This window comes from Aethalodelphis obliquidens, unplaced genomic scaffold (genome assembly GCF_003676395.1).
Source record: "Aethalodelphis obliquidens isolate GAN/ISIS:26980383/991018 unplaced genomic scaffold, ASM367639v1 scaffold61, whole genome shotgun sequence".
Lineage (NCBI taxonomy): Eukaryota > Metazoa > Chordata > Mammalia > Artiodactyla > Delphinidae > Aethalodelphis > Aethalodelphis obliquidens.
In genome coordinates this window covers 2,134,736-2,147,521 of record NW_020838005.1, presented here as the reverse complement: position 1 = coordinate 2,147,521, position 12,786 = coordinate 2,134,736, and the positions used below count along the sequence as shown (strand labels likewise).

At 43.6% G+C, this 12,786-nt stretch overlaps 1 protein-coding gene across 9 annotated transcripts in view; it reads right to left on the bottom strand.

Annotated features, from left to right (window-relative positions):
* The window catches only part of DOCK5 (dedicator of cytokinesis 5), a 225,217-nt gene that overhangs the window by 21,197 nt on the left and 191,234 nt on the right, over positions 1-12,786 (bottom strand). For all 9 annotated transcript variants that reach the window (XR_003428941.1, XR_003428942.1, XR_003428943.1 and 6 more), the window contains 6 exons: positions 12,092-12,176; positions 11,344-11,430; positions 9,149-9,325; positions 5,169-5,252; positions 4,374-4,511; positions 2,026-2,192 (listed from right to left, as the gene is read on the bottom strand). Coding sequence is in view for 6 of the 9 variants with exons in the window: in XM_027087891.1 (XP_026943692.1) it covers positions 2,026-2,192; positions 4,374-4,511; positions 5,169-5,252; positions 9,149-9,325; positions 11,344-11,430; positions 12,092-12,176 (738 nt within the window). In the remaining 3 variants the exon portion in view is untranslated. The remainder of the gene's footprint in view (positions 1-2,025; positions 2,193-4,373; positions 4,512-5,168; positions 5,253-9,148; positions 9,326-11,343; positions 11,431-12,091; positions 12,177-12,786) is intronic.

The following is a 12,786-nucleotide window of genomic DNA, read 5'->3' as shown; positions in this document are numbered from 1 at the left end:
TAGGGAGAACTGGGTAGCCAAGTAGGGAAAAAAAATTGGCTCTATACCTTACACTTTATACTAAAATAAATTGCAAAGAATCACAGATTTTATTATATAGTGAAAACCTAAAATTAGGCTTTTTGTAGTCTTAAAGTGAGGAAGGCCTTTATGATATAAAATCCAGAAGCCATAAAATCAAATATTAACTTATCTGACTGCATAAAAAAATCAGCATAACTAGATAAAAAATTAGAAGCAAAGTCAGAAAACAAAGGAAAAATTGGAACTATTTCAACTCATATCACAAAGGGTCAATACCCAACAGAAAAATGTACACAAAATATCTGACCAGGGCTTCCCTGGTGGCGCAGTGGTTGAGAGTCCGCCTGCCGATGCAGGGGACACGGGTTCGTACCCTGGTCCGGGAAGATCCCACATGCCGCGCAGCGCCTGCGCCCGTGAGCCGTGGCCGCTGAGCCTGCGCGTCCGGAGCCTGTTGCTCCGCAACGGGAGAGGCCACAACAGCGAGAGGCCCGCGTACCGCAAAAGAAAAAAAAAAAAAAAAAATCTGACCACAGTTCACAGAAAATAAAATACATACAAGCTACTAAACAAATGAAAAGATGCTCAACCTCAAACAAGAGGGATGAAAGAAAACCAATATGCAACCAAACAAAAGCCCTAGGCCAAGAAAGTATTTTCCACCTAACAGATTGGTAAAAATTAAAAGGCCTGATAATACACAATTTGGTGGCAAGGTGTGGGTGAACAGGCACCCTTGTGTATTGCTGATGGGACTGTAAATGGGTATAATCTCTATGAAAGTCAGTTTAGGAATAATTTTGAAAACTGCAGCTATATATGTTTGACAGAGCAATTTCACTTCTGGACTTTTTCTCATATTGATATACTTGAATATTAACGAAATCATATATTTTTAAGGTTACTCATTGCTATCACTACTGTGATAGTAAAAGGCTGAAATCAACCAAATGTCCATCAATAGACAATGATGGAGTGTATCACGGGTAGGGAAATCATGAGATGTCTGCAACTCAAAAGAAAGACGAGGCTCTCGCAGTTTTGAAATGGAATGATTTGCAAGATGTAGTCAGGCAGGACTTCCCTGGTGGCACAGTGGTTAAAAATCCGCCTGCCAATGCAGGGGACACGGGTTCGAGCCCTGGTCAGGAAAGATCCCACATGCCGTGGAGCAACTAAGCCTGTGCACCACAACTACTGAGCCTGCGCTCTAGAACACGCGAGCCACAACTACTGAGCCCACGTGCCACAACTATTGAAGCCCACACGCCCAGAGCCCGTGCTCTGCAACAAGAGAAGCCACTGCAACGAGAAGCCCGTGCGCTGCAATGAAGAGTAGCTCCCGCTCACCAACGCAGCCAAAAATAAATAAATAAACTAATTTTTTAAAAAGCAAGCCAAAGAGTATTATATGCTGCCGTTTATAAATAAAAAAACGTGTGACGAAGGATATATATTTAGGAACTGCTTCTGTACAGATAAAGAGCTGCTGGAGAGGCACCACGGACATGAACCTGAACGCTAACATCGCTGGCCTCTGGAGAGTGGTACTGATGAGCCGGGAGTCGGGGACTGACAGGAGGCCTCTCATGATATGTCCTTTTGTACCTTTGAAATTTCATATGTGATTACATTGCCTACTCATAAAATAAACTTAAAAATTATTTTTAAAAATTGAAACAAAAAAGTCAAGCAATAACTACAAATTATTCTGAAACAAACAAAATAGGATACGATTGGCTGGGTCATAGGGTGTGATAGCATTATGCGTGATTTATTTTTTCCATTTTTCATAACTGTTGCTACTATCACATAAATAATGATATTCTTCATAATGAAGATGATGAGAAAGACCCCAAAACTAATAACCCAGGTACTGTGAATGATTTCCCTTACGAAGATGATGCACCCACACTGACCAAGTCTCACTTTGGGGACCAAAGGCAAACATTAGGAAGGAGTTACCTCAGCCCTCCCGGCATTTAAAGATGGAAGCCTTACCCATCAGATCCTGGTCTGGAAGGAGCATTATCAGATGAGTTAGAAGAGCTGGAGATCACAGAGGATGTCACCGAGGTGATGGACAATCTCCGCAGTGTGGACGACATGATGTAGGGGAGCATCATAGACCCTGTGCGGCTTTGCTTCCTCTCCGTCAAGTTGGGCGGCTAAAGGAGACATGACCCCTCATGGTTAGCTGGCCTGGAATTCGGCCCTTAGGAACTGGCGCAGCCCCTGGTGGGTTGTGGTGAGTGCCCACCTGTATGGGGGTTGGCACCCCATTCTGATGGGTTGGTGCCTGTGTCGCGTCAGTTGTTACATATTGCAAATACGTGTATTCTTTCTTTGTAGTTTGAAAGATTTTATTGACATATCATTTTGTTTATTATAATATGACATATGAGATACTTTGTAACTGCGTATCACAACATCCTGACATTTAAGCGTGTAGGTTGTGAGTTCATTTTCTGTATATTAAGCAACTCTCCATTTTTTTAAAATTTGTTTGAGTGTAGTTAATTTACAATGCTGTTTTAGTTTCTGCTGTACAGCAAAGTGATTCAGTTAAATATATATATATATTTTCCTTTTCCTATTCTTTTCCATAATGGTTTATCACAGGATATTGAATATAGTCCCCTGTGCTCCACAGTAGGACCTTGTTTATCCATCCTATATACACTAGTTTACATCTGCTAATCCCAAACTCCCAATCCATCCGTATCCCCCAATCCATCCCTTCTCCACCCTCCCTGTCCATCCCTCCCCCACCTCTCTTACATTCTTAGTTATAAACACAACTTCGGTTAAGCCTACCTTGTTTCTAAAATTAGAGAAAAATTCACCCTAACTTTCTGCCAGCCTCTTGAGAGAGGGAAACCAAGATGTTCATTACTCATCAATAAAATAGCAAACCCCTCTGTCTGCTTCTCCCCCTTAGCTTCTAGCGGACATTTAGAAAACGGGATACTGGCCTAATAGAAAAGTTTTAGATCGAAACTGGACACCTGATGCTTATCCTGGTGAATCTTAGGAAATAAAGGAATACAGATATACTCTCATAAGAAATGTCTCCAGTAGGTCACCATATCAAATTCAAATGTTAATATTGGCCTGGGTCTAATAAAAACTAAACTCACTGAGTGAAAGCCAAGTGTTTGCCATCTAGGAACTTGTGTAAAAGACAAATGTTCCTAAAAGAAACTCTTAACTGGCAACAGGTTAGGAGGTAAATTCGTGGGAAGGCATGACTGAACACTTGGGTGACTGGGAGAGATGATCAAAAAGATACTAGGGAGAACAATGTAGCAGAGATGGAGGTACGGGAATAGGGGACAGGAATACATGAAACGAAATGCAGAGCCTTGATTTGGAGGAAAGAGGATTTTTGCAAATCTGGGGTTCAAGAATACAACATTTGAAGAGAGAAGGATGAACTCATGTTAAAAAGAGCGGCTAGGGCTTCCCTGGTGGCGCAGTGGTTGAGAGTCCGCCTGCCGATGCAGGGGACACGGGTTCGTGCCCCGGTCCGGGAAGATCCCACATGCCGCGGAGCGGCTGGGCCCGTGAGCCACGGCCGCTGAGCCTGCGCGTCCGGAGCCTGCGCTCCGCAACGGGAGAGGCCACAACAGTGAGAGGCCCGCGTACCGCAAAAAAAAAAAAAAAAAAAGAAAGAGCGGCTAAATGAAGCTGAAACCAAGCATACCATCAACTGTGGGAGAGAAAAGGCTGACCCATGTATCACTCCACCCAACTTCTTGGGAGGAAAAAAAGAAAACTGTGAGAAATGTCACAACTGTCCAAAAAAATCATGACATCAGCTACATGCATTGTCAAATGTAATTCACAATTCTCTGTCCCCTTCGAAGGTGTGATGAGTAGGAACATGTCACCAGAATAAAAAATAAAGATTAGGAAGAACTGTAGGAGTTGGGCTAGACAGGACAGGAATAACCAGTGTCTGGGATTAGGAAACCCCAATGTCTAGTAGTGTGGTTTTCACAGTGTGGTGCTTAGCCCCGCAGCACTACCTGGCGGCATGTTAGAAATGCAAATTCTTGGGCCCCATCCCAGACCAAGTGAATCAGAAACCCTACTGATGTGGCCCAGCAATCTATTTTCACGAGCCTTCCAGGTGGTTCTGACGGTCATTCAAGTTTAAGAGCTGCTGTCCAGCACAACAACAGGTGAAGGTTATTAAGAGCGGACCATGCCTTCTCCGAACTGCCCCAGGGTTTGCATGCCATTCCTAGGCTACTTTGACTCATTTGGCATCTGAAAAATGGATCAATATCATAAACGGTAGAAGAGACTAGAAAAAGCTCATAGGCTGTTGAGACAAAGCCTACCAGTGTTATAACCCCATAGAGCTTTTCCACTTTCTCCTTGAGTTCCCGGAAGCAAGAAGACAACCGGTCGTGCAGTGGCTTCAGCTGCTCCGTCAGCTTCTCCCCATGGATGCGGATCCCCTCTGTCAGCAGAGGCATCTGGGAAGGAGGGCATGAAAGGAATAGGATATTGTTTAGGAAGAAGGATAGTTCAGATTTGGATGCGGGGGAAAGATGGAAGGTGGGGATGGACAGGTAAACCAGTAGACACAGCACGTTTCGAACGACAATACTGCTTCTCAGTGGAAAGCTTGGGAACTGGATGCTCTTGGGTCAAAGATGCAGAGGGATCTGCACACTGGGGATACAAGTAACCAGGGGAAGGGCTGACAGGCGAGGCAAATCTACGTGAGCCTGGGGGCCTTTCTATGCAGGAGTAACTGATACGTTCCACCTTGGACTGAGCTGTATGGCTGCGTTTCCTCCCACTGTTCACAGAAGTAGTGAGAGAGAGAGAGAGAAACTGAGGCCAACATCTCTCATCTGGAAACACAAGCCAGCAAACCGATTTGGGGACTTTAATCTCCCCTCTAAGAAGACCCCTCTCAACACTGTGCAGTCTAATGGAATGTTCTTCCTATGTTGCTTTGCCAAATAAATAGATAGGTTGTGATTCCAAGGGTTAAAAAAAAAAAAAAAAAAAAGTAACCCTAAACGTGTGCTTGGAGATGGATGCCCTAGCGACTATCTTGGTGTTGTGTGGTGGCCGCCCACAGAGCGTGGAGAGCTGTCCAGCCACACCTGCCCTGGGCATACCTGCAACGCTATTAGTCGCTTTAGCAGCTCGATCTTCTCCTGGTCTTCAGGATGCTCCTGCAAGTACTTTTCTGTAAAAAAAGCCTGAAAGCAAAGCATTGGCAAGTATCGATTAGAACACATTCCTATCTGTGTATTTGACCCTAAGAGGAAGGGGAGGGAAGCCTAGAAGGGTGAAACACATCTTCTGTTCTGTCTGATGAACCAGGAATGATTAAGTAAACATTCGTTCCTTTCCTGGGAAGCCCTTAAACCACCGGACTGGACAATTCAAAAAGGAAAGAGTTATTCTGTAGTCTTCCTGGAATCATGCAATTCCTAGCAAGAGGACATTCTCAACTGCTACACACACACATCAAATCAAATCCGCAGCAGCAGAGCAGAATGTCATTCATTAAATAACTTCCCCAAAGAGCTAAGAAAAGGCCAAATGGCAATATCAAAAGGTTATTCATTAGAGTAAGTGCCTAGATCTTATAAAGGAAAGAGCAAAAAATTAATAGGCTGAAGATGTGCTGAGAGTTTTCCTGCCCAGCATTTTATAGGCTGTACGACAATTCCTAAAGATTCATATTGGCACTTTCTTACTAATCACCTATCCAAAAGGCTATTTTGAGGACATCATGAGAAATGCTATAGATGTGAAAGTCTTTTGAAAATATTAAATGCAGGTTGCATTTATTATGCTAGGTCAAGACCATGTCACCCATAACATCAATAAACATTCGTGGAAAGGTCCTATAATAGGGACATAAAACTCAAACTATAAATACAGGTGTTCCATAGGAGACCATTTTAAAGACAGAATTCATTAGGAAAGAAAAACTAAAGTCTGTAGTGAACATTTGAGCTCCAACAGGGTTCAAAACGGGAGTTATCTATTTTCTCCCTGTACCATAACCATCATTTCTGAGAGTGCTTTTGAAGACTAGCCTTCAAAGCTCCCCTTCACTCTTTTGCTTCACTAGTAGGAAAACCACCACCCCATCACATGAAACCCAAGAGCTCCTGAAACTACAGGATACAGTTATAAAAGGGATCAGCCCATTTTGTGTGGAAAACAGAATATGTGCAAACGCTTTACTTTGTGGGAAGATGTTATGGGTTAAACTGTGTCCCCCCAACCCCCAAATTCATAGGTTGAAGTCCTAAGCCCTGGGACCTCAGAATGTGACCTTAGATGGACACAGACTTGTTGCAGAGGTAATTAGTTAAGATGAGGTCACATGAGAGTAGGATGGACCCCTAATCCAATCTGACCGGTGTCCTTGCAAAAAGGGGATATGAGGAGACAGACACATGTACACAGAGAGAACATCATGAGAAAAGCCAAGGAGAAGACAGTCATCTACAAGGCAAGGGATACCAAAGGTTGCCAGCAACCCACAGAAGCCAGGAGAGAAGCAGGGAGCAGACTCTTCCTCAGAGGCCTCAGAGGGAATCAACGCTGCTGACACCTTAATTTCAGACTACTGGACCCCAGAACTGTGAGACAATCAATTCCCATTGTTTTAAGTCACGCTGTCTGTGGTACTTTGTTATGGCAGCCCTAGAAAACGAGTGCAACAGAGAATATAAATATATGGAATCCACGCATCACACAAAGGAAACAGGACAGCACATTTCCAGAGCAGCTCATGCTGGCAGATTCACATTTACAGGGGCTGTCAATATAAATGAAAACATAGGATTTGCTTAAATCTTCAGCCACCTTTACCTTTCAAAATACACGCGGTTTAAATTTGAAAGTTAAAAAAATTTTTTGACCTCTGATAAAATGCACTGAAATTCCCAAAGCATCAGATGAGTCAGGGAACATCAGAGCAGAGTCCCCTGAAATTAGTTTTTCTAGCAGAGTCCTGCCTCAGAACAGAAAGGGCTGATGAATTACTGCTCACACCTCCTGTGTTCCGATCACTCAGGCGCTGATTAAAGAGCGGCCTTAAAATAGGTCACCTGTATCAAGTAGGTAATGAGGGATTCCCGACCCGATTGCAATAGTTCAAGGTGATCAATGAGTTTACCTTCTTCTTATGTTTAGAAATGTACAAAGTCATACATATTAATTAAAAACTAACAGTCTTTAAAAGTTGCTGAAATAAATTTGTTTATATATCCTTCCTTTTCTTCCCTTTTCTTAAAATTTTAATTAGAAGATGGTCACACTGGAAAAAACTTCATATAAAATTATATAATAGGGGCTTCCCTGGTGGCGCAGTGGTTGAGAGGCCGCCTGCTGATGCAGGGGACGCGGGTTCGTGCCCGGGTCCGGGAAGATCCCACATGCCGCGGAGCAGTTGGGCCCGTGAGCCATGGCCGCTGAGCCTGCGCGTCCGGAGCCTGTGCTCCGCAACGGGAGAGGCCACAGCAGTGAGAGGCCCGTGTACCACAAAAAAAATAATAATAATAATTTAAAAAATATATATATATAATAATAGTCACAGATACTGGCGTATATAAATCAGAGTTCAGGAGCATTGTGAAAAAAAAATGAATACTTGGAAAGACACATCAAAATTAGTACCAGATAGCTTATAGGAAAAAACACACACTGAAATCATTACAGCATTAAGAAAGTATTGTATTCTGGCCCTAGTATTGAATTCCATTATAACACTAGAAATTATTACTGAAACCTAACATCGGCACACCAGAGTTCCTCTGGTGCTTTCCCAGCTGCTGAGACTAAGAAGACTAAAAAAAAGGTTGAGAGGTTGAAGAGACGACAGAAGAAAGAAGATCACTGTAGCACTGGTAAGCCCCACTCATCAACAACACTCAAACTGGGACATCCCTGGTTTGAGCACTGGTTGAGACTCCGTGCTTCCAAGGCAGGGGGCGCGGGTTCGATCCCTGGTTGGGGAGCTAAGATCCCTCTTGCCAAAAAAAAAAATAAAAAAGAACACTCAAATCACACATTCTGTTCCAAGTAGACAGGAAGAAAACCGACCCTGATCAAGCCACCACTACATGGCAGGGGTCATATGATGTTCCTCATATACAGGCAGTCTCCCTTAAGCCCCACGTCACTCCTGTCAGTTATGTATTTTCCTTACTTTTTTCAAATATGAAAACTGGAGCTCAGAGAGATTAAGTATCTCCCCCAAGAGCACACAGTGGCCAATGGGAAGCCAGAACTGGGTCATAAGAGTGACTGATTCTGAAGCCCCTGCTCTTCCCAGGACATTGTGTACAAATGGGAATAAGAGAATCAGCCCAGTTAACCTTTCTCATCTTTCCCATCCATCTCCTTTTCTCCCCACTCACTCTCCATGTTTCTCAACAGGGGTGTAACTTGTTTATTTATACTCAAGAGGAGGACCCCCAAATTATTTAGCCACTGAAAACATACCTAGCAATTAAAAATCCTGCTTCTATTGATTATACGTAACCAAATTCTACTGAATGCATTACCTCCACTTTAAGTGATGCTACCTCCAGACCCTATGCAATGGAGTCCCATGGGATGAGCATTCCATTCATGTTTTTCCAGAGTTACAGATACGACACTTAGCTGAATTAATTTAATTGCAGAGCCAGGGCCAGCGTTTGTCCATACAACCAATGGCACACCATGTCAGGGTTCCAAATAGAGCGTGGCTCTGTGTTTCCCACAGAGGCTGCTTCCCTTCCAGGGCATCCTCAGGTCTGGGGTCCACTTGTGTGCCTTCTACCTTCCAGGGGAGAGAGGGAGTGGGAAGGGAATTCACAGCTGGTCAATCAACCAGAGGTCTAGCAGATGGATCTTTCGGTGACTCTACCAGACAGTGGCCTAACCCTGGCTGGGTGGCTGATGGTGTCTAGCAGGTATGAGGTCAGGGAGAAGCCTGTCATTAATTTCATTTGCCCATTCACAAAGTGGGGAGAATGAAAATCTCTCAGAGAAGTTGTAGGAAAAGAATTCACCAGCTGCCACTGGAGAAAGCAGGAGAGACACGCCAGACCTGGTGGCCCCGTGGGGTTCCCGGGACGCAGCCCACCTTCTCATAGTTGGAGTAGCCCCCCATGACAGCCGGGTCCACGATGCCACTGAGCAGCATGGAGAGGGGATGCACGGAGAGGGACCGGTCCCAGGCGTGCTGCTGGACACAGTTGCTGATCTTCTCATTGGTGAGCTCCATGGTTTCAATGGCATTCTCCAGAGGACTGATTTCTTCCTGTGACAGAGAGCATGGCAGAGGAGAGACGCTGAGCTCCACAGCCAAGACTGGAAAAAGCCTAGGTCTTCCCCTCCAAAGGCATACAATTCCCACCAAGCTATGGAGGAGCGATGTTTTCCTTGTCAAAGTCATGGTTTTTTTTCTTTTTGGCTGCACTGAGCGGCACGCGGGATCTTAGTTCCCCGCCCGGGGATAGAACCTGTGCCCCCTGCAGTGGAAGCACGGAGTCCTAACCACTGGACCACCAGGCAAGTCCCGGCATCATGTTTATTAATAAGGAGAGCACATTTATTTGAAATGGTGTTGGTACGCTGCTAAATAAGCAATTTAAAATCTCAGAAAGTACAAGGATGATTTAAAAACTGGAGCTATGGTAATGATTATTTCTTGGAGCAAAGTGTCTATGGAAATTTTGAGAAGATAAAATTGGAGCTGTAATGATGATTTTTTCTTGGGCAAATCTTTCTTACAGATTTTTGAGAAGATCAATGACAACAGAGGAGCAATATATCTGACCCAAGACACCTCTGCACACCAAAAACGTTCACTGGGAAGAGGTCTGATGCTCCTTCCGTGAGAAAAGGTAAGTGATCTCGGAAGTCACACGTTCAGACCATATATTAAGTCTGCTTAGCAGGGGTTCTACGGTTTATGGAAGTCAGAAATAATAGGATGTATTAGAATAGTCAAGCTGGATTTTGGATGCGAATGAAATGAGATGCAATGCAGATTCAGAGAGCTCCTCCTGTGGAAATGTCTTCCAAACTAGATTCAAGAAAAATTGTGTCCTTCTTCATTTTACCCTGATCAACCAGCATGATCTCCTACTCCAGAATGGATTCCAAAAGCTCTGTCCAAAACCATATTCATACTTGAAGAAGAATAATTTATCACTAGTGGTATGGAACACATCAAACTTCAGATTTGTTCAAGACGTATTTCTTGATTACTTATTTTAGGCAAGTACTCTGCTATGCACCATTGTTACAAAAGCGATTAAGATATAATTCATGGCTGGAAGGAGCATACGGTTTTCACAGGTTCAGGGTGGGGAGGTTTCAAGATATGTAAGCATGGTAGGTAACTCTTTAGAAATAAGCCAAGGTTGTGACAGCGCAGAGAGAAAGGGCATCTAACCCAGCTTGGGAGTTTCAGAGATGGCTTCCTGGAGAAGCTGGTACCTAAACTACATCTCAATGGGAGTTAGGTTGAGAAGTGGTCAGAGGGCATGCTGGGCAGAGAAAATGTCAGAGAGGGTTGACATAGCATGGAATGAGCAATTTAGTTCCAGTAGATTCCATAGAAGATGAAGTGGAAGGGCTTAGTCACACAGACCCTGTACGCATGTGCTAGGAGCATGGGCTTTCTAGTCTAGGCACTGGGGAGCCACAGCAAGGTTTTAAGCATGAGAATGATACAGCCAGGTTTTCACTATGGAATTCACACTCTGAGGCAGAGAGGAAAATGGACCTAAGAAGCCAATGCAGGGAGGCCAATCAGAAGGCTTTTTCAATGGCATCAACCAGAGATGAATGAGGGATTAGAAACAGGGTACCTCAGCAGGAGGGCTGGGGGAAGAAAACTAAAACAGATTTAATAACTAATAAAGAGGTAAAACAAACAGCTTTGGGGAGTGATGAAGATGGAAGAGTCTAGGATGAATGGTGATGTGACTAGCTGAAAATAAGAGGAAGTGTTCTTGGAGAGAAGAATGTGATTGATAGGAAACTCAAAGGAGGAATTCCAAAAATGTTTTTGGGCACAGGCAGGATCCTTGAGGAGACAAAACCCATTGGGTCATAAAAGAGCCATTCACTGGGAGTAATCTTTAGGGTTGGTGTTGTAACATCAGTTTGACAAAGGAGTTCTATTCTACAAGCATGTCTTTTATTTCTCTTTTGGAAAATAAAGTGGGCCAGAGGAGCTAGTGAGAACTGGAGGGGGAATTTAACAAAGGCTCTCATTCTGTTTGGAGACAGAAAGAGTTTTCTGAGTTCCATTTTCAGATGACTTACTGTTGAAATCTGCTTGACTTCAAACCACTTGAGAATCCCAGGGAAGGTATAGGCAGTCGTATACGTGGTCCTTTCAATCCACATGGTCTGGTGGAAGGAAGGAAAGTAGGAAATGGTGGTCAGTTCCCAGGCAAAACAGCAAAACTCCCAGGTTTATGATATTCTCTTTTTTAAATTTTTTTAAATAAATAAAAATTAAAATTATTTCATATCAGAGCATACTTGATTTAGTTTCAGGTGTACAGCAAAGTGATTCAGTTATACATATACATGTATCTATTCTTTTCCAAATTCTTTTCCCATTTAGGTTATTACAGAACATTGAGCAGAGTTCCCTGTGCTCTACAGTAGGTCCTTGTTGGTTATCTAGAGATTTTATTTTCAATGCCTCCTTAGTGAATGGGCCATACTTTCTCCCAAACTTTAAGGATTCTAAGTGTTTAAAGCAGAAAGGAATTATCTATTGGGGCTCCGTCACCCTTTTTGATGGGAAATTTGAGGTCCAGAGAGGTGTGACATGCTCAAATCACGGTCATGGTGGTGGCAGGCCCAGGAGTGGAGCCCAGTTCCTGGATCACTAGTCTAGAGTTTTCCACTGAGACAACAGTCTGCTGACTAGGTAATAAGCACACGGAAACTCTATCTCCAGGGCTGCCATCATTTCTGCTGTAGATGCTGGTTGAATGGAAGGCCTCCATTTTTGATGTCCCTTTCATCTTGTTTTAGAGGATGAACGTGGTGGACTCACAGCAAACTCATTGTCGGGATCCTTTTCTCCTTTCCGGAACGGCCGAGAATATCTGAACTGCTGTACTTCATTGGCTCTGTAGTAGCTGGGAAAGACACAGCCATATGCTTTCATTTCTTTCTTACAACAAGCACTGCTCCAACAAAACCTGACACACATCTTACATGGACTGAGTCTTATCCACTAAACTACCTCAAAACTGACATAGTCTCCATGATGAAGGCTGGAGATGATGCAGAATTTGACTTTTTTAAAACTTTTTTGGCCATGCCACGTGGCATGCAGGATCTTAGTTCCCCAACCAGGGATTGAACCCGTGCCCCCCTGCAGTGGGAACATGAAGTCTTAACCACTGGACTGGCAGGGAAGTCCCCGGAATTTGATTTTATTGCACATCTTAGTTTTATTATTGATGAATCTATCTCACAGCTCACAATTTTGAAAGGCATATGGATTTATGTCCGTGTTTGTGATCTCATTTGCATAGTTTTCTAACAGTTCTATCAATCCTAGTAGCATTTTAGCTTCTCAGGAGAAGGAATTCAATCATAGGCGAACTCACTGATTGAAGGCCAGGTGAGGTCAGTCGCTACTGGCCAGTGAATCCTTCTGAGTGGAAAAAAGAACCAGGGGATCTGAAACCTAAGAGTGAAATTCTCAATTTCCTTCCCTCTGCTTAAAAAAAAAGAAATCTC